The sequence below is a fragment of the Lepidochelys olivacea genome (assembly GCF_965140295.1).
Source record: "Lepidochelys olivacea isolate rLepOli2 genome assembly, chromosome: 6".
In the NCBI taxonomy this organism is placed as follows: domain Eukaryota; kingdom Metazoa; phylum Chordata; order Testudines; family Cheloniidae; genus Lepidochelys; species Lepidochelys olivacea.
Genome location: NC_140416.1, coordinates 123,323,351 through 123,351,065, shown reverse-complemented (window position 1 = coordinate 123,351,065; position 27,715 = coordinate 123,323,351). Strand labels below are relative to the sequence as shown.

The 27,715-nt window shown below is 40.2% G+C and overlaps 1 protein-coding gene across 6 annotated transcripts in view; it reads right to left on the bottom strand.

Annotated features, from left to right (window-relative positions):
* NIN (ninein) overlaps nucleotides 1-27,715 on the bottom strand; it is a 106,481-nt gene that overhangs the window by 10,525 nt on the left and 68,241 nt on the right. For 4 of the 6 annotated variants that reach the window (XM_084629965.1, XM_084629963.1, XM_084629964.1 and 1 more), the window contains 15 exons: nucleotides 25,853-26,000; nucleotides 24,130-24,251; nucleotides 22,787-23,310; nucleotides 18,409-20,529; nucleotides 16,943-17,068; nucleotides 15,235-15,304; nucleotides 13,829-14,044; nucleotides 13,028-13,141; nucleotides 11,543-11,665; nucleotides 10,514-10,627; nucleotides 9,377-9,523; nucleotides 7,787-7,966; nucleotides 6,293-6,442; nucleotides 4,439-4,540; nucleotides 200-400 (listed from right to left, as the gene is read on the bottom strand). In XM_084629965.1, the coding sequence (XP_084486091.1) occupies nucleotides 200-400; nucleotides 4,439-4,540; nucleotides 6,293-6,442; nucleotides 7,787-7,966; nucleotides 9,377-9,523; nucleotides 10,514-10,627; nucleotides 11,543-11,665; nucleotides 13,028-13,141; nucleotides 13,829-14,044; nucleotides 15,235-15,304; nucleotides 16,943-17,068; nucleotides 18,409-20,529; nucleotides 22,787-23,310; nucleotides 24,130-24,251; nucleotides 25,853-26,000 (4,458 nt within the window). Of the gene's footprint in view, nucleotides 1-199; nucleotides 401-3,195; nucleotides 3,257-4,438; nucleotides 4,541-6,292; nucleotides 6,443-7,786; nucleotides 7,967-9,376; nucleotides 9,524-10,513; nucleotides 10,628-11,542; nucleotides 11,666-13,027; nucleotides 13,142-13,828; nucleotides 14,045-15,234; nucleotides 15,305-16,942; nucleotides 17,069-18,408; nucleotides 20,530-22,786; nucleotides 23,311-24,129; nucleotides 24,252-25,852; nucleotides 26,001-27,715 lie in introns of those variants that run through there. The other 2 variants (XM_084629966.1, XM_084629967.1) reach the window with 2 other exon arrangements.

Below are 27,715 nucleotides of genomic sequence, written 5' to 3'. Positions count from 1 at the left end.
AAGACTGCACAATTAAGCTATGGTCTCAGTCAAATGACATGCAAAATGAGGGCATGTTATACAGATATTTGTATTGGGAAGATACCATTATTTTTGAACTGGCATAAACAGAGAAAGGATCACATCAGAATGGAAAAAACAGGATGGTTAATCAAATACATTTTCTAACTCTGAAGCTGCACAGTAAAGAGAGTTGTACCTGTGGCATGTTGGTTTCAGAGGGTCTATTTTCAAGTTCCTCCTGCAGTCGTTGACTCCTCCTCTCTGCCTGCTGTAGCTGATGTTGAAGTTGCAGGAACTGCTCCTTAGGCACCATAGTACAGCCTTGCTGCTGGAGCTGCTGCAGCTCTCGAGAATGCTGGGATTGGCTAAGCATCACATTGGAGCTCGAGTGTAGCATCTGAGTAATCAGATAAAACCAGCCATTAGGAGCGATGATGTTTACACTTCAGACCAACCAAAAGAGCTATTTAGTAAGTAGCTATTTACTAGCATATGCTACAGGACCCTACTAGAAACCAGCTTCAAGTCTTCAGCAAGCTCTTTTTCTGTATAACCGAGTCAAACAGACTTGATCTGATGGCGAAGACATGCGCTGTGTTAACTATTCAGCAACAGCGTTATTTTTTACCCGCAGTAAAACGTCATGAGGTTAACAAAGCTTTGTGCATTTTCCACAAGGAAAAATGCATGCGGGTTTGTGTTTTAGTCTAAAGAAATATGAACGTTGATCCACGTTTTCCTGGGCCCAGTTTAAAATTTAGGCTAGTTACTGGTAAGAGCCTGTCAAACCTAAATGAGTCATTGGTTATTTTTAACTTCAGTATTAATTTTGTTTAAACTTGATCTTAACAGCACCAGCTGTAAGTTTAGTATTAAGGCACAGCAAAAACAACCAAGCAGGGGCTTAGCGAAAGGAAGATGTGCAATTATTGGCTTGACTCCATTCTGATTCAAAGCTTTCCTAAAGTTCAGAAGTGCTCAGATATGTGGTTTTGGTTGGGGATGCATCTCTAGTTTAATGGAATTTCATTAATATGCCAAAAGCCATTTTCCAAAAGGAAAACACAGAGTAGGATGTTTTTAGCTCAGTGCATGTGGAATTTAAGTCATATAATGCTACTCATTATATCCCATTCAGATTTGTGTGACGAAAGCTTCATTTTTTATATTTACCCCTAAATGCTGGAAAAACTGAAGCCTTTATATTCTCAGTTACTCAAGTGATGCCTCCGGCTACAGGCAGAGATTGCCATCAGTCGAACAACAAGTCTACTTCTGTGTACAGAAATGGAGTCTTGGAGGGGTTCCTTCAGATATGGGTGTGTTTAACAATCTGAAGAGGTTTTTTTACCATCAAAACCTGATGCCTTGTCTGTCCTAAAAGAGGTTTGCCAGCATAGCTATACCAGCAAACCCTCCTTGTGTAGACAGCTTATACCCACAAAAAAGTGCTTTTCCAGTTATAATTTATACCAGTTCCCCAAGTGAACTAAGCTATACTGTCCAAAGCACTTTTATGCCAGTATATCAGTGCCTAAACTAGGCCTTTTTGCATATAAATATGTTGGGGGGGATGAGGAAGGAGAAGGGAGGCCACAGGAATCACTTCCTTAATCAATATGGCATACTACCAGAACAACTAGCGAGGACTTGGCCTGAGAGGTTCTGACTTCTCTCTCTCATTCTGACAAAGTACTGCTTTCAAGCAATGGGATGACACTGCTCAGATGAGGGCAAGACTGCAATGTGATTGCTGGCACGATCACATTACAAACATGGAAATCTCAGCTGGGAGTTGTCTGACAAGTTTACAGATTAGAAGTAATTTATTTTGTTTTTAAATACCCACACAATTCAACATGTGATTATTTATGTTTAAATTCAATTGTTAATGTCTGGAAAAATGTTAAAACAAAATTCCAGGCAAAGTTAGTTTATATCTAGAATCATTTGTGATATTTGAAAGAAACAAAACCACACAGTCAAGATACTAAGATTTTAAAAAGACCAACATGCATCTGAAGAAGATTGAAATGGCTCTATTCCTGTTAATCTATTAGATATACAATAGCTTCTTACAAGGATGTATAATTAACCTGACACCTCAAAACACCTGCACTAGTCTCTTGAGTAAGGTGTTTGTGGTTTTTCAGTTCTGCAAACATGATTTTGCTTCTTCCCTCCCAAGTGGTGTGATTAAGAAGGATGCGTCAGCTAATATTTGTGGTTTTACTCCTTGGGCGTGTCTATATTGGGAACCATAGTGGTACGAACTCCTATGCCCTGTCTATGCTACGGCTTTCGCCTTGGGCTGCTCTGGTGCAGGAAAAAAGGAAGTTACACAGTGTTCTCAGTATAGACAAGCCCTGTGTATTTATTTTCTACAGGAGAATCAGAGCTTTCTCCTGAATCAAATAAACAGTGTTCAAAGGCTAATCTCCTCCTTTCTCCAAAATACAGGCTAAGAAAGAATTCTATCTATATTCTCTGCGGATCTGACAGGATTTATCATAAAAGCATTTCAGTTAATAGGACACAATGAAACACAGTAATTGCTAATGGAGGAATCTAGATCGTGAGCACAGATGTTAGCAGTATCTCAAGAGACTAAAGGCAATGAAACGTTGTTTATCTAGATAGAAAAAAAACGAAGTATAATCTTTTGCCATGCTAATCTGCTGGGGAAAGAGGAGCCAGAGCTGCACTCCCTTAAAAGGTTAAGGATGTCATGTAGTCTGAACACATTTAAAAGTGCCCGGCAGTTCAGTGAAAGGCATGCAACATACCCAATGTTAATGAAGAGACATCGCCAACTCTCTCAAGAAAGTAAATTGCCGTTTAATAAATGAAAAAAAGAAAAATGAAATTTCAGAGCCACTTTTCATTTTGTGATGTCCAGTTTAGTCTTCTCAAAAGTTTATCAGCTATGACTTTTCAAATAATCTTGGGAACAGACTTTGAAAGGTATGCCACATTTCTGGACCTACAGGATGGAACATTCTTGATACATCCACATCTTTTTGTGTAAGCAATACGGCGTTTGAACTAAATATAGTCATAGCTATATTACAATGAATAGTGACTCCTTTAGAGATATGGAGTGTTACAAACCCAATACAATGAATAGCTTAAGAAAGAAACAAAATGAGATTTCTCCGTGCTATGGTAGTACATTGAAAACGATTGCTCTACCTTCACACACTATCTCAGACAAAGCACTGCACCCTTCTCTGCTAGTTCCAACCACGGAGTTCTAGGCACAGGTTAGCCACAAACAAAAGGAGAACAAACACAAGAGAGAAAGTCAGAGTAGTTAGGATGTGCAAAGTGCTAAGTGAGTTTTATACACACTTGTTGGAAAAAGATTAGGAAAGAGGACAGAAAAATCTTGTATGTTACTAGATAAAGTTTTACAAGAGAATGCATTTCCATGTATGGTAAAGAAACAGCTAAAAGCATTAACAGTCCAGTCTAACAGTATATCTGGGTTCCCATGATTTCAATTGTCTTACATGGAATGGAAAATTTAATTTTTTTGAGCATATATAAAAACAACAGTATTTTGGACATCCTGTCAACCACTAATTATCTCTTCTTATGGAGATGTTATTGTAATATTTTAAGTTACGCGACTGAATTAGTGTTTTCTGATGGTCTACTTGGGGCCTATTTCTAGCTCATTATCTAGGCACTTTTTAAAGTCTTTTATAATATATCTTGCTACGCAAGCACCCTCTGGGAGGGTTGTTTCAAGCACATAAATAAATTAGGCAGACTAATAAGTTGGAGGATAGGCCATTTTTTTTTTTCCTTTTCTTTGTTCACATGAGCTATCTTGTGTTACTGGCTCTTGAAGGGAGCAGGAGGAATTTAGAATAAGACTCCCGGAAAGTTACTGTTTTCCAGCAGGACAAGTAAATTTGTCTGATATTTGGTTGTTAGAAAGCAAGTTTTCAAAATTAACATGCATTGTCATTAAGCTGTAAGAGGATACAAGTGAGCAGTTTTATACACTTATAGTCAACAACTCCTTAAAATGATATTTGCATTCTAATGTTGCTAAATAAGGTTTGGAGAGAGACATTGAGAGTCTTACTCTTATCTTTGGATATAAAAAATCTGCCCCTTTGTCTTCCATTTGATCATGACCCTGAAGTAGCTGTAGTTTCTTCTCACAAATTCTGACAAACATCCCCCTTTGTCGAAGCACATCTGTTATGCAGCATAATTCCTTGATTAATGAGGATGTGACTGGACATTTGCAAGAGACTTCTACCTGGCCAGCCTTATCAGTTTAAGTTTGCACATTAAATGTATCATATTCCTATCCTACTGAGACCAGGGAAATATCTTTAAATACATCATCTACAGATACCATGAGATACTGCTCCCATTTCTTCTCTAGTCAATAACGTTAACATTTATTGAAAGGTACCTCCATTAGTTGTTCATCCAGTTTGACTTGCTTTTTTCTTAGCCCTTCATTTTCCAAATTGATGGTTTCCAATTCATGCTCAAGTGAATTCATCTGACTGATCTGTAAAAAGAGAAGATCTTCCCTTAGGAATGTTGTTCCGCTTGGAAAGAACTGTATTTCTAACAGCAATACTCACAAAATGTTCTGAGAGCTACAAGATGCTTTCCTGGAAATATCTGAATAATCCTACTAAATGCCTGTCCCCTGCCTTCCACTCTTCTCTGCCCGTTTCCTTCCCTCCTCTGAAGTTTGCTTCTGTTTTTTTATTTTATTCTAATGATTTCCTTTCCCCACCCCCTTCAGTTTTTCTGTACATAAAATAAGAATAAGGCATAATAAGATTTAAAACTAACTGAACTTTTATAAACAAATTGTTTGTAAACCGTGTAATACAAATAATTAATTTATATTTTAACCATTCATATTATATATAATGAAATACTACAAGCATAGTTATGGTTAGGTAGCAAATGGTTAACACATTATGAGAAGTTTATGTACAGTTTGTTATGTTGGTTATTTCTGTTGTACGTATGTACACACAAAATTTTGTAAGAAGTTAATCGGAAAAAAGAAATGTAGTTTGGCTTATGGTTTTATCTACTTTGTTTAACAACATCTACATTAACCATGTATCTTAGTACTTCAAGAAAAACTGCTAGTAAGGAGACAAAGAGAAGTAGTAAGCAAGTACTCAGTGTTTGGAATGTTGTAGACATGTTGGTCCCAGGACTCTCTCAAGTATTCAGTATCAGACTAATACTAAACACATTTGACATAAATAGAAGCCATCTCTAAGCCTGATGTAGAAAGGCAGAATCCGTAGACTGCAGGTTGAAGAATGTGGGAAATAACAGAGGTTCTGAATCTCATGAACTAAAGCTGGGATACAAGAACGGCGTATTCAAGGACTCTTCAAAAGGCGGCCCAAGGATACATGTTGTTTAGAGTGTGTGTGTGTTCCAATACAACATTTTACTCTGAGCAGGTTTAGCTTTCAGTGTCAGGAACAGGACAGGTTGACCACTTAACAGCCTTGCAGTTTTGCTTTGGTAAATTGCAAACCTCCCTGAGCAATAAGAGCCAAACTTAATAGCTAATGTTCTTCATTTCTGGTTTGGCTTTGTTTTACTTTCAACACCCTGTATATTTTATACATGCATCCTTCTTGTGAGTAGGTTAGGCAGGTACTTGGGACATGCCAAAAGCCAAAAATAATGCTTCTACTTCATAGGAAAATTGCCATTTTCAGGCTAGCTTTGCCCACCAAGGGGAAGGCAACAGAGAGTGCAAGCAATAGCCAGGCGAGCTTTGAGGGTCAATTTTTTCAGATTTCTCTGTAGTCCATACAGAATAAATACTTACACAAGGCCCAGCATGCAACCTGGTATTCTGAAACTTCAGGAGTGGAACAAGAAATGTGGTTTTCAACATGAAATTCGTAGAGTCAAAATTAAGGACCTGTGCCTGACAGTACTTCATGCATGCAGATGAGCAAATGCTTAGAGAGAGACCTATCCTGATCATGCTGGACAGGCTGCAGAACCCCACTCAGGACACAAACACCATAAATATGTAAAACATTGCACACCTACACCATTCATGTCACCTATTTATCTACACACAGAAAACCCAAGAGCGCCTGCCCAATTTCCATCAAATTTCACAAGAGCAGCACACAATTCACAAAGAAGATTTCTATGTGGCTGAGTAAAATTATAGCATTTCATCTGATCAAGTGCCATAGCAGCAAAACTAAGTGGCGCACTGAAGCCAGATAAACAGTTATTTGTTTTACAGTCTGAAACTAACCCTTCTGTGAGCAGAAGACAATTCCTTCTGAAGCTGTTCACACTCCCTCTTCAAGCTTAATTTCTCTTGCTCTATGGCTTTCACAATACCAGATTGGCTTTGATGTTTTTGGTGCTTCATGGAAAGGATGGCAGATTCCAGCTGCCGGATCTAATGAGCACAGATTGAACAAGGAACACAGAAAGGCATCACACAGCATTAAAAATCTGTTTTCTAGTCAAGATTCCACTGGCTAGCATATACAAACTGACTTGATCTAATGCAAATCAAACTGCAATGAACTGAACTAAAATGTAAGCTACCAACCTATTTCCTAGTCGCAATATTGTCTATTTATTTTTATACATTTAGTAAAATAACTGAACAGACTCCGCCCTTCCCCGTACTACTGGGAGCCAAAAAATTTGTGAATTCCAGTAAAGCAGTTGTTCTCAACCAGGGGTACATGTACCCCTGAGGTATACAGGGGTCTTCCAGGGGATACATCAACTCATCTAGAGATTTGCCTAGTTTTACAACAGGCTACATAAAAAGCACTGCGAAGTCAGTACAAACTAAAATTTCAGACAGACAATGACTTTATACTGTTCTATATACTATACACTGAAATGTAAGTACAAGTTATATTCCAGCTGATTTTATATCATAATTATATGGTAAAAATGAGAAAGTAAGCAATTTTTCAGTAATAGTGTGCTGTGATACTTTTGTATTTTTATGTCTGATTTTATAAGCAAGCAGTTTAAGTGAGGTGTAAATGGGGAGGAAGGGGGGTAGCTCAGTGGTTTGAGCATTGGCCTGCTAAACCCAGGGTTGTGAGTTCAATCCTTGAGGGGGCCATTTAGGGATCTGGGGCAAAAAAAATGGGGGATTGGTCCTGCTTTGAGCTGGAGGTTGGACAAGATGATCTCCTGAGGTCCCTTCCAAGTCTGATATTCTGTGATTCTAAGACAAATCAGACTCCTGAAAGGGGTACAGTAGTCTGAAAAGGTTGAGAGCCACTGCAGTAAAGGTCTTTTAAAAAAAGGGAAGTTTACTGGTTTTCAATTAATTTACAAGCCAACCTATAGCAGTTTTCTATTACGGTTAGATTAAACACGATGAGTTCTCAACCATCAAGTCTCCCTGAAAAAGGGCACTGTTTTTAAAACAAAGAAGTTCATAAGCCTTGGTCTACTCTTAAAACTTATAACAAAATAGCTATGTTGGTAAGGGGTGTGAAAAACCACACATCCCCTACTGACCTAGCTATGCCAACAAATCCCCAGCACAGACACAGCTATGCTGATAGAAGAGTGCTTCTGCTAGCATAAGTAACATTGTTTGAAGAGATGGTAGCAACCCTGTTATGCAATCCTACTGCGATATTTGTATTAAAAATCAGGGAGCATCATTTTTTCAGTGTATTACAAGTTGCAAAATGGACATCATCACAGGGGTTCTGCCTAGCATGCAGTCACTATCTATTAGTGTCTGTGAACTCTCTCAAGTTACCTTCTCCCTGGAATGAGTTAGATCTGTTTTAGTGTTCTGGACCTCTCTCTGGAGCCGCTCATTCTCTTGCCTCAGCAGCTGCTGCTCCTGTTTAATCAGTTGCTCCAGTTCATCCCAGTGCAGCTTCTTCTGCTGGTTCTGCAGCCCTGAGGAATGCACAGCCACTTCTAGAACCCGATTCTTAAGACAGACAGACAATTGCAGGGTTAGGCCTTAAACAAAGAAGCAGATATTTTCTGTCTTCAGAAAGATTTTACATTAACCAGGAACTCCATAAACCCTGATATTTACAAATGAATTTATGTTTTCCTGCTTCCTCACATCGAATTTCTTTCAAAATAACCAAGGTACTAATCACAGAACAAAAAACCCAAAAGGTTTTCATCTTAGCTGAAACTACAGATGACAAGTCACCAGTTAAATATCAGAATGGTTAATAGTAGTGTACTTAGCTCAACTATAAAAATCAAGCAAGCTGCCCCACTTCCAAGCATTATCAGGCAAGTAACAGCCTGCAGTTTTATAGATATAATTTGGTCCTTGTTATAAAATTCAGGAAAAAAAAAAGTCTCATACCTCTTTTCCACGTGGACACAAAATATTTCACAATTATAATATTGCCCCTATACCCCTCCCCAAATATTAGTGCTTCCTATCTGTTAACAAAGTAAAGTGACAGGCTGCTATAATGAACTCTTTTTGGAAAAGACACAATGTAACTGAAAATTGAATCTATTTCCCAAGCATTAGTTCCACTTGTTAGGACAACTGCAGTCTAAAAAGTCTCTGAAGCCCCACTCTGGTACAGGACTGTGGATATACCTAGTCATTGGTGTAAATAACTGTACAGATTTTTTTTTTTTGAAAGTTTACTCTGAGGCAGTGTAAAAATATCCCTTTTAACGAGAAAGATCATTTAAACAGGAGGTTCTGATTGATCTTAACCTGCCCCAACACCCATATAACTGGATTTTAAGTGCAAGTTACCACAGATCTGAGTATGGGGTACAGTAATAGAGGACCAGCTAAAACTTATGATGAACAAATATCTTCACAAAAAAGGAATGACCATAACTAACTATTCTCTTTTGTCCTCTTGTATTCTTTGAATACAAGCACTAGACTGATAAAGCAAAGGAAGAGTTGGCTAAACCTTCTTCTACTCTGACTTCCTCAAAGAAACCTGACTGGAAGGTGCTGTTCTTTATAGGCCTTTAAAATGGAAATCCAAGGCTGGAGGGTACCCAGATAAAAGCCTTCTGTGATCCCTATCTTTTTCACCTTTATCAGGGTATCTATCTTGTATTTAAGAAAAAGTGGGGAAGGGAACTAGATTTCCATTATTCCTAAGATGTCCACAATTAAATATGTAATTGCTACTTGCTCAAGACTCTACCACTATTTATGTTCTTAACCAACAAAAATACTTATGTGCTTATGCGTTATTAGATTATGAGGATATGTAGGATACTCTGACTGGCTTCAAAAGAAAGCAGCAATTGTGGGTAATCAATAAGCTGGGGTATACAAAGTTGTAAGAGTTATTTTGAGACCATTCTAGTATGGTAAAGGTAGCTATTCAAGAATTACCTTATCATTGGCATTTTGCAGTTGCTTGTGTAGCGACATCACTTCCTGTTTAAGAGCCTCCTTCTCCTGCTGGGTCACCCGTAGGTCTGATTTTAGCCGTGACAGTTGAAGGTTGATATTTTGTAGAGCTTCATCTAGACTCTGGACCTGAAATGCACAAGAAAGGACAGCTTCAGACTTGCAATGAAGAAACAGACATTCTTAGTGATTGCCTGCTGGTCAAAGCAAAATAAAACAAACAGTGAATTTATAATCAGTATATAAATTTGGTACAAGAGCGATTTATCTGTGGAGGTGCCTATAACAGGAGTATAGCAAGGATCATCGAGGATCCTTAATGAATGAGGCGATGAATAGGATCTCTGCCTGACACAAGGAAGAGGTGAAGAAGAAGAATCATAATTCTGTCAGCTATTCCAGAAAGATGCCAGATGACTTGAGCTGCCATTACAAGTTACCAGCCACATAACACACTGAATGCGACACTCATGCATCTGCCTTCCCCTCCCATAATATTTTCCTGCTCAAGGAGGAAATGTGAAGGATTTCTGTTGAGGTTACTCCTGGCAATCCAGGGCAACTATGGTACCACAACTGCTGTCAGCCAAGCAAGGCGCCTCTTAGGGTGACCAGACAGCAAGTGTGAAAAATCAGGACCGGGGTGGGGGGTAATAGGAGCCTATACAAGAAAAAGCCCCAAATACTGGGACTGTCCCTATAAAATCAGGACATCTGGTCACCCTACCGCCTCTTCTCCTTTCCTCCCCCGGCAGGGAGAAGAGAGGCAGCAGCAGGAGAGGAAAAGGTTGTGGTGTTTAGTACTAGCTGGTGCAGAATCTCTCTTTACAGGTATACCAGGGAACTGGGAAGCAGGCGTCAGCAAACAGGAACCTAACTGTAGAAGTGAAACCACAGCTATCCCCCCAGGGAGAAATTTACCCAGCACATGTTACACGTTCACTCGCCCCTGTGATAAATTTACTAAAGGAGCGCCTCAAAATGCCCCAGGTATGAATTGCATATCACCTTTGTACACACCAGACAAGAGGACTATTTGGTGCGAACTCCTGCCTGGTTCAAGGGGTGAACAAAAATGTCTATGCTTCAGAAGGATCAAAACAAACCATATTACTGTACCTTTTCTTGGGAGACCGTGAGCTGCGTTTTCAGTGTCTGACCTTGTTGTTCCCAGGACTTTTGCTCCTGCTTCAAGCTGGCAAGAACATTCTCTAAGAAGTTCACTTTAGCTACCTGAATTGAGAGCAAGGAAGAATATATCGAATGACAATGTACCACTAGTCTGTAAGCAAAATATTGCGAGGGATTTCTCTCTCCAGCTCATGTTGACTTTGCTGAGAGTTGAGCTGCATGGGGTTTCAGATAATGGAAGTGTAGTATAGCAAGGAACTAACAGGAATATATACAATTTGCATGCTAGTTACACTGCTTGAGTTCTAAGCCACCAGTTTAGAAAAGAAAGGCGCAAATTATAGTGAAAATACAATCTTGTTGCCAGCTGCCTTTTTGACTGGTGGTTTTATTACATCTACTAAAGTACATAGTACAATCAAGGTTGGGTGTACTCCAGGCTGAACTGGACCTCAGCTCTGCATCAAGATCCCTGGGTTCTTGATGTGGAAAAAAATGTTTAAATTAAACTGAAATAGGACACTCAATCCAGAATGTAAGAGTGGTCACTCAGATTTGCACCAAAATAACAAAGTGTGAATTGAATTAGTTATTTCCTTTCCAGCTTGTGTATCAAAAAGCTCTTAAACGAAATCATAAGAAGCCCAATTTAACCCAAAATGAGAGCATCCACATAGCCTTTTACACGGATTTAACTAAAAAGATTTCAAATCAAACCTTAAATTAAACCAGTGCAAAGTTTGCATGTAGACGAACCCCAAGGTCTAGAAACCACATTTTTTAAAATGAAAGCTTAGATTCTGGAGCACAAATTTGCTACAATTTGATTCTACAGCAAATTCCAAACATGGCAGAGCTCATGGAGGCCCAGATAGAAATACTGAAATAGTATCAGACACACATTTGTGTGGGGAAAAAATAGCAAAGTTATTTCATAGAGTAATGTACTGTATAGGAATTAGGGCTGGATACAGCAAGTGGTTTGGGATATGGGTAAGCGTTTGCAGTTCTTATTACCTTATCAACACATCTGTTTAGTTCCTCACTGAGGGCTTCTTTTTCTTTCAGCAGCTTTTCATTTTTAGTTATTACACTTGAAATTTCATTTTGGAAGTCAGAGAGATCAGGACATCTGGGCAGCTGTGGGAGACAGAAATCCCCCAGATCTTGTCATCTTATCAAGTAGCATTTCTGCTGCTGTTTATGACTTTATTCACAAACGTTTTAGACAGCTATTTCTATAGGGATCAGGGCCTCGTCATGCTAGGCACAGTACAAATATATTTAAAAATACAGTCTCTGCTTTGGTTTAGGTGAAAGCTACAGTTAATTTCAACAAATTGTTTTTCCAGGTCTTTCTGAAAACTTTTCCGCCTGTATGCTAAAAGCAAGACATCACAACAGCAAACAGAGTGAAAGTATAGCAATTGAGAGGAGACAGAATTTTTAGTCAGGTTGTTTAAAATACTGTTTTGCTTTTGTTAATGCTCATGTAACTTTGACTAATGCTTAGGATAAAGGAAGCCTTTGTTAAAGATTCAGCACCCTCCAATCTTCAACTAATGGGTCAGAGCTGAAACATTCTGGAGAGTTCCCAGAAGTTCGCCAGCAAAACCATGGTAGACCAGGGGCTTACACGCCTGATATTTCTAAAAAGTGAAAAACCCAAGCACAATGGCCTTTACAAAACCACAAACACAAGCTAAAAATGCTCTCTGCGGCAGAGTAAGACTCCAGGAGCGCTGCGGGACATGACATCACTAAAAACAGCAGTGTAGATAGGGGAGGCACTGCCTGGGTGTGTAAAGAGCCATTCAGTCTTAAAGAGGATACGTTTTGCAGTTATGCAAGAGGATGAAATTGAGTTCATGGAGACCACATTAAAAGGGTTAATAATCCGACCCTGATGGCAACTTTCATTCATGATTTGAGATCACAATATGTTAGCATGATTCCATTGGCTCTAATGTAACTATTTATTTAAATGAAATTGTCATATCAACACTTCCAGTAAAATTTACATGTACTGAAGCCTTCTAGGGATAAGGCATCAATTGGTGCAGCAATCAGAAGTCTCCTGTAGAGGCATCCTGAAACTGACTAATCCTTAACTGGGAGACCATGTGGATATGACCAGCTGTTACAGAGAATCAGGAATCACAACTGGATAAAATGCCATATTTTTTAATATTACTTTCTATCCATTCATTGTCAAGACAAGGCTCCCAAAGCCCATTGCTTTGGAACATCTGTTGGTGGAAGACCCAGTGGAACAACAGTCTTCACTGCCTTCAGAGCAAATTTATGAACAGCCGTGTGCACACTGGGACATTGTTGCAAGGATATTTGCATTCCTCTTTTGTCATTGCCTTCCTGTACAAACAAGCTAATTACCTCAAACACAGTTAGGAGAGCAGAATATAAATGCTAAGAGCAACCATCCTGCCAGCTGTATAAATTCACCATCTGCACAGTCTGGCCTAGAACAGGGACTGTCTTTACCTGTTTGGTCTTCTCCAGTTCCTGTTTGAGGAGGTGGTTTTCCTGCTCCAGAAAACGAGTTTGAACCTTGATTTTAGACAGCTCGGTCTCCAAGGAAGACACCAGAGTTGATGACTGGGGAAAGTAAAAAACAAAAAAAAACGCTAAGTGAACTGGATCTCCATCTTCATGGAAAAATTCAGGATCACACAAAAGACTAATTCAGGAGACAGTCTGCGCAACAGCACTGGGCAAACTGTCTAGGCCATAAGAAAAGGAGGACTTGTGGCACCTTAGAGACTAACCAATTTATTTGAGCATAAGCTTTTGTGAGCTACAGCTCACTTCATCGGATGCACCAAAAGTTTATGCTCAAATAAATTGGTTAGTCTCTAAGGTGCCACAAGTACTCCTTTTCTTTTTGCAAATACAGACTAACATGGCTGCTACTCTGAAACCCGTCTAGGCCATAGTGGCTCCAACAAAATACCTATGTTAGAATTTTGTGGAAACAGGAGAGCCATGGTCTCTTAGCCTTCCCTAGGATTCGTTTTTAAAATGGAAGTGTGCTCTTCTACCCGCTTCTCAATCCCCCTTTTAAACACTGCCAAAGATCAGACCCTCTGATGCAGTTTCCCTCCCGGTCTCCACTTCTACAAACACCCATGTTTGCAGATGGGATTTAAAGAACAGTTTTGAAAGACTATGCACTGCTAAGGGATAGAGTGGTTGCTAGTTTCATGGGGGTGTCTGTGCAATAGCGTTCATTCCTGAAATCCAGTAGTGTCACACCGTTAACCATGAAATTGTATTACGCCGTACCTTAACTTGACAGTTTTCCAGTTCCTCTTTCAGCTTTGATCTCTCCCGTTCCCATTCTTCCAGTGTACACTTCCCCACTTCCTTTTCTTTTTGCCTGAGGATTCTTGCCAGCCGTTGATTAAGATCCTGCATGTCTGCTTGGTTTTTTGAATTCTTTTGACTAAGTTCTGCATTTTCAAAGTCTAGCTGCTGGTTCTTGGCTTTCAAATCTGATACCTGATTAAAACAGGAAGTATCAGAAATGACTAAATATATCTCTCCTGCACTGAAGAATAGGTTTAGGCATTACATACACAGTACAGTATTTCTTTCATGCAAAGGGAATGGTTCCTATCCAGATTCTAATTCAGAATATGATGGCATGACCTACTTAAGCTGCTATGCTTTCCCAACAGCAGTATTCTAAGCCAGTCAGAACTCCAGTAACATATAAGTTTATTTGCTCTCGTTGTCATCTGTCTTATTCAGTCATTCTATGAAGAAATTTTAAGCTAAGCCAAACAGCACCACATTCTAACGCAGTTCACTTTCCTGATAGTTTGCTATGACTGACAAATCTCTACTCATCAATCCCTTAAAATTAAGGACTTGTTTACTCTTGCTGCGCTGCAGAAGTGCTTAGGGAAGATGTTACCTATGCTGATGGGAGAGCTTCTCCATCTCCCTCCGAGACAGTAGTTAGGTCAATGAGAGAAGCCCTCCCATCGACAGAGTGCTGTCTACACCGAGAGTTAGTGGGGTATAAACATGTCTGGTCTACACTGGGGGCGGAGGTATCGATCTAAGATACGCAACTTCAGCCACGAGAATAGCGTAGCTGAAGTTGACGTATCTTAGATTGATTTAGAATCACTTACTTCTCGTCCTCATGGTGTGGGATTGATAGTCGCTGCTCGCCCGTCGACTCCGCTTCCGCCTCTCGCCGTGGTGGAGTTCCGGAGTCGAAGGCAGAGCCATCAGGGATCGATTTATCACGTCTACACTAAATGCAATAAATCGATCCCCGATAGATAGATCACTACCCACCAATCCGGCAGGTAGTGTAGACATACCCTTAGGGACACCCCTAAGCGAAGGAGTTACACTGATATAAGTATGTATTTTCATTAGGAAGTCTTTCCAGGTTGAACAAAACAGAAAACACCTTAAAAAGTCTGTAAACTACTCTAAGTACCCAGGTAATGAAAGAGTGCAATTACCTCTAATGCAATATGTCAAGGAAACCTTTCACCAATACTCAACAGTGAAGGAGAACCTACAGTCATTTTAGAATATCTTTGAATTTAATGTATGCAAGGTGCATCTCCTCTTGCCTTCATGATATTTAAACTATGGGGCAGAAATTACCTTCTGCACTGAATGTCTCTTTACAGAAGAGACTTAGGAGGAAGCCTCAGTCTACATACCTGTTTTCTCAGGTTGTCAACCATCTTCTGCACGGCCACCTTCTCCTTTCTTATAGACTCTATTTTTTGCCTAAATAATGGACATTGAACAAAAGTATGGTAAACGGTTGTTTTTTTACGACATGCTATTGGAGAACTGGTTTAAAACGCACCATCCTTCCATCCTAAATAGTCATGGCTGAAAAATTCCTGGTTAGTAGTAGAAAGGCAGGGGATGGATCACTCAACAACTGCCTGGTCTGTTCGTTCCCTCTGAAGCACCAGACAGAGGCCACTGTCGGCAGACAGGATACTGGGTTAGATGGACTTTTGGTCTGACCCAGTAGGGCCGTTCTCATGTTCTTAAGGCAGGGGACTGCTGTTCTCACATAGTCACAGTCAGTGCTCGCCTTCCCTCTCTCCCCTCAGGGACTGATGTACTTGGTTCAAGAAAAACTTCCCCCTCTTTTCTGGAAGGCTCTGGCAATCCCAGGACCACATGTTTGACAGTGCTTCAGGAGAGAGATGGAAGTCAATGCATGCAAATGCTCCTTCCCCCACCCCCACTTATTCATGGTAGATGTCTTTGGGCACATCATTTCTGCACATCAGAAGCAACAAGGCCACTGCAAGCAGGTAGACCTGGTTGCTAAGCAATGTGAGCAGCTGCACAGTGCTTGGCCTGTGGAACACATCGGCAGATAGCTCCTCCGCCTGCCTTCCCATGTGCACACGGGGTGGCTATTTCTGCTGCTAAGCAAGGGGAGGGAGAGCATTAGTACACATGCTCAGTAGATCATTTAGTAGGTGATGTGCTTCTCTGGTGAGAGAGGTACCCTTTCCCCATCTGGCAACGTGCAGAGCAAGCAGAGGCTAGTATGAGCTCATATGCTGCCAAAACTCTACAGCGAATAAGTGCAGTCACTGGAAAGAATCACTGCCATTTTAAAGGCATGCAGCATTTCTAACAAGCAAGAGAACTTTGAGACGGACTTTTTACAACAGTGTAATGCTGTTGCAAAAAAAAAGCAAACATCATTCTGGGATGTATTAGCAAGAGTATTGTAAGCGAGACACGAGAAGTAATTCTTCCGCTCTACTCCGTGCTGATTAGGCTCAACTGGAGTATTGAGTCCAGTTCTGAGTGCCACATTTCAGGAAAGATGTGGACAAATTGGAGAAAGTCCAGATAAGAGCAGTAAAAATGATTAAAGGTCTAGAAAACATAACCTATGAGGGAAGATTGAAAAACTTGTGTTTGTTTAATCTGGAGAAGAGAAGACTGAGAGGGGACATGATAACAGTTTTCAAATACATAAAAAGTTGTTACAAGGAGGAAGGAGAAAAATTGTTCTCCTTAACCTCTTAGGATAGGACAAGAAGCAATGGGCTTAAATTGCAGCAAGGGTGGTTTAGGTTGGACATTAGTAAAAACTTCCTAACTGTTAGAGTGGTTAAGCATGGGAATAAATTGCCTAGGGAGGTTGTGGAATCTCCATCATTGGGGATTTTTAAGAGCAGGTTAGACTAACACCTGTTAGGGATGGTCTAGATCATACTTAGTCCTGCCATGAGTGCAGGGGACTGGACTAGATGACCTCTCGAGGTCCCTTCCAGTCCTATGATTCTATCCCAGAAGAGCAATAAGGGTGCTGTTTTTCTTGTTCACATTGCAGCTCACAATTAAAACTAGGAAGCACATGCATCATATGCCACTTTGTATTCTTACCACATTTCTTCTCGAGATCCATTTAGCTCCCGTAGTTTCAGGTTAGAAACACTTCCTTCCTCATTTAAAAGGGTTATTTCATTCTTCAGAATAGCATTTTCTTCTCTGAGCTTCTCGGCCTCACATCTACAGTATAGAGATAAGACAGTTGAAACACCAATCTTCTTGTACCTCGTCCAGCTCCATTGGTTGAAGACAAAATACTCATTACAAAAGGCAAATTACTTCTGACAATTGAAACAGCAGAACTTCCCGTTGATAAATATCATATGGATCAATTTACATGGCTTTTATGTAACGCTTATCAAGAGCACCTCCCAGAGCATTGCATAGGTGCTGTTTTAATTTCATGCATTAATTGCATAAAAAGAAGTCTGTTACACTGAAATGTGATTGCAAACTTAAATTACACCTCTGTAATCCAGTAAAAATTTCAGTGAATAATTTTACAGAACTTTTTGTTTGTAACGTGATTTGAAGACAATGTAATAGTTCAGACAGTTTGAAATCAATTGTTTTGCCGCACTTTGCATATTGTAATGTATTAGACCATCTGTTTCGGGAATAGCAGTTCAATACAATGGGAATACCAGCATGAGAAGTAGCAGAATTTGACCTGTCTTTTCTTTTGTTTGCAATTTTAGAGTAGATGCTTTTAAAATCAGGTTCTAGTCATGATGCAACACTTGAAAGGGTCATTCCAGGCTTCCCATAAGAATTTAATAAAAAGTTAGCAGCCATTTGTAACCACTTTGTGTAATCTCAAGAGAATTAATTCTTTAACTGCTAAACTTCAGCAAAAATGCAGGTAATTTATTATAAGCTACATGTGTTCTTAGTTATGCTGGTATTTACCATGTCACATACTTAATGGCTTCTGAAGGATTTAAGTACTCCTATTGAGAAAATTACTAAGATTGTTTAGTGTTAACTTTAACATTTGAGAAAATTGCAGCTCTGTTAGCACCCCGAGTTACAGGCCAAGAACTAAGGCAAGAGAAGCGGAGAGATTATTAGTATGAAAGTTAAAAGCACTCCAAAGAAGTTACAGTAATGTTCTTTCACATTAAAATGTTTGTTTCATTGAGACTTGTTAACTAAAATACACTCTGCAAAAATAAATACATACAATCACACTGAACAGTTGACAAATTGCTCTTGCGTTACCGTCACTGCTTTTAGAATACCATCACGTACATAACTGCACAGAAAATTAAAATTAACCTACAAACTTTCATAATCCACATTAAAGTAGTTTGCTTACTAGTCATTACAGTCCAAGGCACTGTCTTCTAGTCAAGGTTAATCTACTTGTTAATGTGATGCAAGCATAAGGAAGTCAGTAGCAGTTACATGCCAGTCAATGAATGCTAGCAGGTTAGTAGTTTTCTAAGCACAGCAAGCAGCAAAGTTAGATTTTTGCGGGGAGCACAAATATGTCCCAATTTTTTTAAAGTGTACATTACCTCAGGAGTTCAACTTTTTGCTGTAGCTCACTACATGTGCTTTGCAAATCATGTATCGCTGAATACAACTCCTCTTTCTCATCTTGAGAATACATCTCTTTTTGCTTAACCAGAGATGTAACTTTCTCTTTCAGCTTCCTGTTGAGCTCTTGTAGCTCTCTTTTCTCCGTTGCCAGGTCTTTTATTGTGGTCTCACATTGGCCATGTTTGTCTTGCAGGACTTTAAACATTAAAGTATGTTCTTCCAGTTTTCCAAGTCTGTGCTGCAGTCTTAAGTTCTCACTGTGCATCTCTATCTTTTCCCGTGCATATTGGTCACGGGCATCTTCCAGTTCCTTAACTTTTTCCAGGAGCTGTGTTTTTTCTTGCCTGAGTTTGACACTTTCTTGATTACTTTCTTCTAACCTGAGCTGCAGGCTTGTAAGTCTTGGTACATTCTCTTCTAGTTTTTTATTTTGTTCAAACAACTTTATCATTTCAGATTTCAGGCCCTTGTTTTCTTGCTGGATTTCTTCCTGTAAGGACAGAAGTGTAGATTGTGCCCTTGATCTTTCTTCTAGCTCTTCAATCTTTTCCCAAAGCTGAGGTACTAGACTGTTCTGCTCTCCATTCTCTTTAGATGCTCCATAGACCGTCTCAAGTTGGAGAGAAGCTTCAGTTATTTCCTCAGCCTTCTTTAGTTCAGTCTGTAGCCTAGAAACTTCAGAACAAAGCTCTTTACAGGCTGTAGCATGATCAGACGTTATTTTTGCCACCTTGCTATCTTCCTGAGAACATTCCTTCTCTCTTTTAACATCTTCATAGAACATCTTCAACTTGGGAACCACCTCAAAGATTTTCTCAGGCTCTGTCTGTCTCATTTCCAGCACAGACACTTTGGAAGCCTGATCTTGCTTCTTGTCATTAGCTTCATTATATTCTGCTTTCAATACCATTGTACTTTCCAGAAGCTGACCAATCTGTATTTTCAGGGCATGGTTCTCTACCTTAATGTCTTCATACATCTTCTTTAGACTGGAATAAGCCTCAACCATTTCTTCAAGCTCCTTAGTTTTAGCCTCCAACAATGAAAGAACAAGCAAGTTTGCTCCATGATCTGTCTCTTTACTGCCATCTTGCAGATTTTTGAGAACATTACCCTCAATTTGCTCTATCCTGTCTTGCACCTGAGATTCTTCCATCTCAGAATTTGATTGGTCAAAACTGGAAAGTTTTCCTGACTCTTGCTCCAGTCGCTGTAACCGCTGCTGTAGCCTGACAATCTCAGAAACCATTTTCACATTTTCCTTCACAGCCTGCTCATGCACCTTCTGTAGGTTTGTAAGAACCTCTCCATCCTCTTCCAATTGTTGCAAGCCAGACAGTGCTGAAACCTTGCTCTTCACTTCTGCATATTCATTTGCCAAGGCATTGTAGTCATTCCTGAGTTTGGCAAAATCAAGTGTTTCCTGCTGCAATTTCTTTATTGTTTCTTGAAGCTTTAAGATTTCCAAACTCATCTGTGCCTTCTCTTTTTCTGCTCTCTCGTGGGTCTCTTTGTTTAAACCCTCTAAAGCAAGAAGTTTGGAATTCAGTTTGTATTTCTCTTGCTCATATGCAGTCTCAAGCACTTCAAGCCTTTGGCTAACCAGCTTCCTTTTTTCCTCTACCACAGACATTTGTTCTTCTCTGTCTTTTAGCTCTCTTTCATAATCATTTTGTTGCTGCAATATTTTATTCTGCAACTTGTCCTCTTGTTTTTCAGCAACATTTCTCAGATCCTGCAGCTCTTTCTGGAGCTGCTCCTTTTCACACATTAACTTGTTCACAAGTTCCTTGAAATTCTTCTCTAGGAGTTCTTTCTCCTGTGTTAGTACAAAAGAAATGGCCTTTTTGCTCTCCAGCATTTCCTTCAGTTGCTCTTGGGCTTCAGCATATTCCTGGATGATTTCATCCTTTTCGAATTCCCACTGAGATTTCTCCTCATGCTGTTGTTCGGCGAGTTCTTGCAGCTCTCGTTGGTAGCGTTCTTCAAGATTTCGTAGTGCTTCTTCATACTTGTTCACAATCGTTTGTCTGTCGACAGAAAACTGAGTTTCTGTCTGAGATGTTCTTCTGTTATACTCAGTTTCCATTTTTTTCCTAAATATGGTCAACATAACACATTACTAAAACCTCTGCCAATTCCAGAAAATATGTCTGTTTTCAAACTATTTAATGAAACAACTGAAATTTACACATTTAATCACGTTTCAGACCAATATATTCAATAGCTGGATTTTTCTTTTGAGACCCAGAGTTACATTTAAGAGAGACAACCTGTTCCGATTCAAAAAAAATCTACTTGCCTGGCAAAGAACATAACTCATGCAGTATTCTCAGTGGTAGTTGTGACGTTATTGACTTAAACTGGGACCATACAGAACATTGTTGCAACCAAGGCCCTGTAGTGGCACCAAATCTTGTATAAAGGGGGTCAAATAAGGTGTTTAAGACAAGGTTATGATTACGCTATCTGTGTGCATGTATCATTTTTGCATTTAAAGATATAAATATTGGCTCTATACTGTCTGTGTTTCAAACTTGTGCTATGCTTCTGGGTGACACCCCAGACAAGTTGGTGTCAGCTCTGCCTAGCCTGCTTGATGGCCCATTAAGGGCCATCAGCTACACAACTGACCCATTGAGAGAAGGCAGACACACCTTGTGACACAGCAAGGCATGCAGAGACCTGCCTATGGACAGAATTCTGAGGTTTTTCCAGGCCATGTGATGGACAGCTTGTCTTTGAAACAAAGAAAAGAAAGGTTTCAGAGTAGCAGCCGTGTTAGTCTGTATTCGCAAAAAGAAAAGGAGGACTTGTGGCACCTTAGAGACTAACCAATTTATTAGAGCATAAGCTTTCGTGAGCTACAGCTCACTTCCTCAGATGCATATCGTGGAAACTGCAGCAGGCTTTATATATACACAGAGAATATGAAACAATACCTATTCCCACCCCACTGTCCTGCTGGTAATAGCTTATCTAAAGTGATTTCCAGCCAGCAGGACAGTGGGGTGGGAATAGGTATTGTTTCATATTCTCTGTGTATATATAAAGCCTGCTGCAGTTTCCACGATATGCATCTGAGGAAGTGAGCTGTAGCTCACGAAAGCTTATGCTCTAATAAATTGGTTAGTCTCTAAGGTGCCACAAGTCCTCCTTTTCTTTTTTTAAAGAAAAGAAAGACCACATGGCAAGAGACTATAAAAAGCTGCTGCAACTCCTCCATCTTGTCTTCAATCCTGCTTCATACCTCTGGAGGGACTTTGCAACAAACGGAAGCTCTACACAAAGGACTGATGACCTATCCCAGCTGTGGATGTACTCCAGAGCCTTGATTTGAACCTACAGTTTATTTCATCACTGCTACAAGCCTGAACCAAGAACTTTGCCATTACTGTGCGTAATTGATTCCATTTAACCAATTCTAGCTCTCATCTGTATCTTTTCCCTTTTATGAATAAACCTTTAGATTTTAGATTCTAAAGAATTGGCAATAGCATCATTTGTGGGTAAGATCTGATTTGTATATTGACCTGGGTCTGGGGCTTGGTCCTTTGGGATCAGGAGAACTTTTTTCTTTTACTGGGGTAATGGTTTTCATCAACCATTTGTCCCCATAACGAGTGGCACTGGTGGGGATACTGGGAAACTGGAGTATCTAAGGAAATTGCTTGTGTGACTTGTGGTTAGCCAGGGGGGTAAAACCAAACTTTTCTCTGTTTAGCTGGTTTGGTTTGCCTTGCCTTGGTGTGCATAGAAACCCCAGCCTTGGACTGTAATTGCCCTGTTTTAAGCAATTTGTCAAGAATTGGCACTCTCAGTTGGGTCCCACCAGAGCCAGCATTGTTACAGTAGTCTTACCAAAAATAGGCACCAGTTGATGCACATGAGTGGAACCCTTTCAATGATGCTTCACATGAGAGAAAGGGGTCTCTGCTCTGATCAACTTTCAGGTTCAGGGCCAGAGATTTAGCTTTTGGGTTTGAGAACCCAAGCAGTAATTTTAAAAAGTCTTTCAATAAATACACAAAGAATGTAAAGGGCATGGACACTGAATTGGATTTACCAATTGACTGTGCTTTAGGTCCTATTAACTAGTTTGATTTTATATCTATATTTATCAGCAGTTGAACTGAAACCAATATTAAGCATCCAGTCTAAAAAACAGAAGAAAAGGCTTTTGAGTACCAACAGTTTCACATATAACAATAAAAACAGCTCTTCTAGTATAGTTTTTACTATTAGAACTTGAAAGAAGAGTCAAAACAGATTAAAGATCGGGAATAACCTCTTCTGAACTAGTTCAGTCTCGGTGTACCTGCCTAGCAGACAGCCCAAACAGTGCCATCTCACCTTTCTTCTTGGAGTTCCTGTTGGTGTTTTTCCAGCAATTTGTGTTGTAGCTCTTCCCTCTCAACAGCATGCTTTTCTGTCAGGCTTTTCAGCTGCTCATGGAAACCACGTTCTACCTCCCCCTTTTCTTCTTGTAGGGTCTGCACCAGAGCTCTCATCTTTTCTTCCATCCAAATCCCATTCTGAACCAGCGCCTCCCGTTCTCGGTTAAAACTCTCTTGTACCTGCTCCAGCCTAACCTGGAGCTCTTCCTCATGTCCTAGCTTCAGCAGTTCTTGGAGATTAGCCTTTTCCTTATCAAAGCTCATCTGTAAGTCGTTTCTCTCCTCATTATGTTTACAGTCAATCCTTTCTTGTTCCTCTTTGAGCATCGCTGTCTCTCCCTGGAGTGCTTCAATTTGGTTTCTAAGGGCACTTATTTGCTTTTCCATGGTTTGCCTCTCTTCATTATATTTCTTCACCATGTTTTCTTGCTCCTTTTCACAATGGGTCTTGGTCTCAACTAGTTTTTCATAATTGCTCATCTGTGTTAAAAGTAAAATGCAGTGGTTTATTTTCTAGCTTACAGAGGAGCAATATTCTCATTTGCACATTAGTGTCTTAAACTGCCTTTCCTCACAGAAGCAGAATAGGAACGTTAGAGCAGTCAGCTTGATTTCTTAAAGTGGCAAGGATAATATTTACACATATACAAATGAAATTAACGTTGCATGTTTTTATGAAACCAACAAAAGAAAGCAGGGTCCCAACTGATTTTCACGAGTCAGGAAGGGTAGGTCTAGACCAGAGTTTGTGGTCCTGTTTTAACTTTAGTCAAAATCCTTCAGTTAAGCTTTTCATTGTTGATTCACCAAGAAAGTAAATATATTAAGCCATGCAAAAGAAAAGAGATCTGCTCTTCAAGGAAAAACTGATTCCCAGAAGCAGCAAACTATTGTGTCTCTCCCCTCCATGCTTCCTATCCCCAATTGTGGGGGGGGTCATCAGTTTTGTTAGATTACAAACTCTCGGTGTCTGAGACTCCCTTTTACACAGTTGTATTGTATGTATGGATGCAAACTAGGTATATTTTCAGCTGGGAAGGTGGGATAAGGAGATAGTGTGGGGATTTTCAGACTATCACAGGATGGGCCACAGTTTAATTTTGCCAAGCTGCTTAAACTTCACTTTTATCAACTTTCCATCCAACAGGAGAAAGATTAGAGGCCAACCCAGACACACAGCTGGGGATTGCAGGTAAATGGCAGCAAGAAAATGAACATCCAAGGCCACGTCCCTCCCAAGGGAACCATGAAGAGATGAGGGAATTTCCGAGACTTTATTTGTGAATGAAGATAGCTTACTGTGTCTTTGAGCTCCTGTTTCAGAAGCTGTAGCTCCTTGTGGTGTTGCTCCTTCATTCGTTCTATGACCATTTCTGCTTCTATGCTCATATTTAGTGGATTGCAATCTTCAGAACCAAGCCCTAAAAAAAAAAAAAGTGTGTGTGTTTTTGTGAAGCCTCAAGTGACCAGATGTTCAAGCAAAGCACCTCACCATCTACTCTCCTGGATTTATTGAAACTCAAGGACATCAGTGACTACAGCAGGATTCTGTAACCGTGCAGCTCAGGCTCAAACCATCCCAGAGGCACCTGGGGCGAAGCAATGCCAAGCTTTCATTTCAGTCTCAATTCTTAACACAGTGACCGTCTGCTCCCCAGCGGCAATACTTCCCCGAGGTTAAATATCAGAATGGGGGCCCCACTCCTGGGCTCTCACTGAACTACCCACAGTGCAGCTTTGGGGGGAAGGGGAGGACGGAGGTGCTGTAAACCTTGCATTAAGCTCCCCTATACACTCTCCCCATGCTGGAATAATTGGGCACAGACCTCATCAGCCAGTGTCAATCTGAACAGCTGTCAGACATCTTTGACTTCTGCTTGCTGAAGCCATAGCCAGGAATCATTGCTGCATACGGCCACTGGAGCCGTTCTCTCTACGCCAGCTTCATGTCACCAGAGGTTCCACCTTGCAAGGGGGCAGTTCTCCCTGGACCAGATAGGTCAGCTCTGGGGCCTGGCTTGGCTGGCAGCTTGGCATACAGCAGCTGCACCACACTAAAAGAAATGGCCCATCCTCTGCCTGGTCTCATGTTGCCTTGGTGGGGTGGTGGACGTGGTGGTGCAGGATTAGATAGGTACAAAAAAAGTTACCTCAGTTTAGTGAAGGAAAATATACGTGTTTTGTAGATTAAGGAAAATAAAGGGGTTTTAGCAGCTATGAGAAACTTTGAAAATATAGGAAGAAAAATGTACTTGGCAAGATCAGTCGTAAAAATGCTGCGCTCAAAATGTGACGGATAAGAAAGAGACGCCTCTGACCACCAGGAATGGCACCCTCTAGTGTGCACAGTAAGGAAAAGTTGCTCTGTGTTGCCCCAGGAGTGACCCCGAACACACCAATGTCATCCCAGAGAAAGAGGCCCAGCCACAAAATCTTGTCTACTCAAGGCTGGCAAAGGGGTCAGCGCCAAACTGCCCTAGACTGGTTCTTGACTAAAGGTAGCAATTGGCAATGACATCACTTGTCTGTATGAAAAGCTGAGCTCTTAAAGGGTTTGTTACTAGTACCTGCCTGACCAAGTTGGACCCGCCCACATGGGTTTGAGTACCCCTGGGTCTAGTCCTTTCGTGAGTATTCTGATCAAATGCTCATGACTGTGTGGTGCTGTATGGGTGTTGTAATAGCTTATTATTTAGGCTTTTAGACGTGCTTAGAGCAAGTGTATAAACACCATTTGGCTTGTACATTTAATAAACGAATTAACAGTTGACTTGGTGGTGTGGTAATATCCTACCCTACTACGACTGCTGATAATTCCAGCAGGGGGACTGCTCCAAGTGTTTGAATATTTGGGATTTCCTGATGTCAGAAAGTTTCAAGTTGTGCCTAGTTCTGGAATATCAACTCCCATTTAATCCCTCTTGTCACAAAAAACTTCTAGAGCTGAGAGTTCTCTATAATCCCTCCACTAGAATACAGCAGAAGAGCCTACTCCAAAACACCTAGAGGAAATATCCTTTACCTTGGTCAGGCTCCACACCACCGCTTCCCCCATTTTTAATGTCAAACTCCTCATGCAGTGAGCTTTCCAGAGAAGGCCTAAATATTCTGCCTTGAGTACGATACTCTTCCAGCTCAGACTGGAGTTCATCGATCTGGTCTTGCAGCTCCTGAGTAAAAACACACCAGAATGAAAGAGAGCAAGTCACGGGAACAGATATATTGCAACACACAGACTAAATGACAGGACATTCAGAGTGGTTTATTTTACGAGATCAACTTGCCAAAAATCCTGGAGTAGCCCAAGAACAGCACTAATTATCCTCCCATCCACAAGACTTATCGCTGTCCTTTTCCAAGTTCCAACATGCACAGGTAACTCTGAGATGTGTGTTTACTCACTGAACTATCACAGCACATTCATACTGAACGTACACTTTGCGTATGAAACATATGAAGCGTTAATACCCTACATTCTGGCCTGCTTCCCACTGGTTGTTACCCAGGATACAACGTAGGAACCTTTCGAACATAATTGTGAAATATCTGCAATGACTGACAGGGGAACCACCCTTCTGCTGTGACCTTGATATGAAAGTTACAGGCTGTGGTTCCCTCGCTACACATTAATTCATTTACCATCTGTTACTTTTGTCCAGTGGCCAACAGGATACCCTGACTCTTTGTGCCACATACGACACACTGAGCACACTGCATTAGCGTTTATTGGGGCAAATGAGTACCTAAGCTAGGATGCATGTACACTAATTCCTGTAGATTTGGAATATGTCCATAAAATCAACACTGAAATTTCCCTCCCCCAACCTCCTCCCCAACACCTTCAGAGCTGACAGTCCTTCAAAGTAGCGAGCTGCATATTCACATAAAAACATGGAGAGGCAAATATTTGGCCCGCAGAAATCATCTGTGAGAAAGCGGGTATGAATGTAACTAGTTCTACAGGGGTTTTGGCTTTAGCTCCCAAATTGGTGGAATCTCCCAATGGTAGCAGAGTGACATTACTGCTGGGGATTAAATGTCATCTAAACCCAGGGTATTCCTTGTGGAACAAGAAAGCTCATCCATTCTGATTTGAGTGTTTGCAGCCACAGCAGTCCTTAGAAAGTGGACAAATTAGAGTAGATATTTTGGGGCACAAATTACAACAAGAAATTTGAATCAGGGTGGGTTGATTTAAATCACAGCATTTTAAATCATGATTTCAATCAGCAAGCAGAAAACCTTGATTTAATTTTAATTGTGTTTTGCATCTGTACTTCGTTATTTACCTAAAGAAAGGTTGAGTCTGATTGGTTGGTAATCTGTAAAACAACTGAACACAGCCTTTTCGCTACATTTGGCACTTCCTTTTGCTAACCAGGAGGATACACTATATTTATAAACTTTTATTTAAGCAACTGTGTAGCATAACTTACGTTTATTCAGATTCTTAATTTTTATATTTTTCATTATGTTAGAAAATTATAAATGATGCATCTCTTATTTACTAGATGACTGTTTTCTTGCAATTTGTGTCCATCCCTATTTGGATGGAGATTCAAAATCAACTAAAAATGCATAAAAATGGTATTTTAAAATTAAATACACTGGATACATATTTTGCATTTAAAACTAACTGATTTGTTAAACAAAAGAACTAGTTTTATCTGTAGTTAGCGAATTGAACGGATTGTTTCTAGTCATGTCTTTCAAGATTTTAGAACGAATAGATCTCATCATCTCACACCAAGTTATTATTCAGATTTGAAGCAAAAAAACACACACACACAACCAAAAAACAAGCTTTCCTGCTTTTTTAACTCCCAACGGGTTTCTTAACTTGGAATTCGCTCAGGGGTTCTCAAACTTCATTGCACTGCAACCC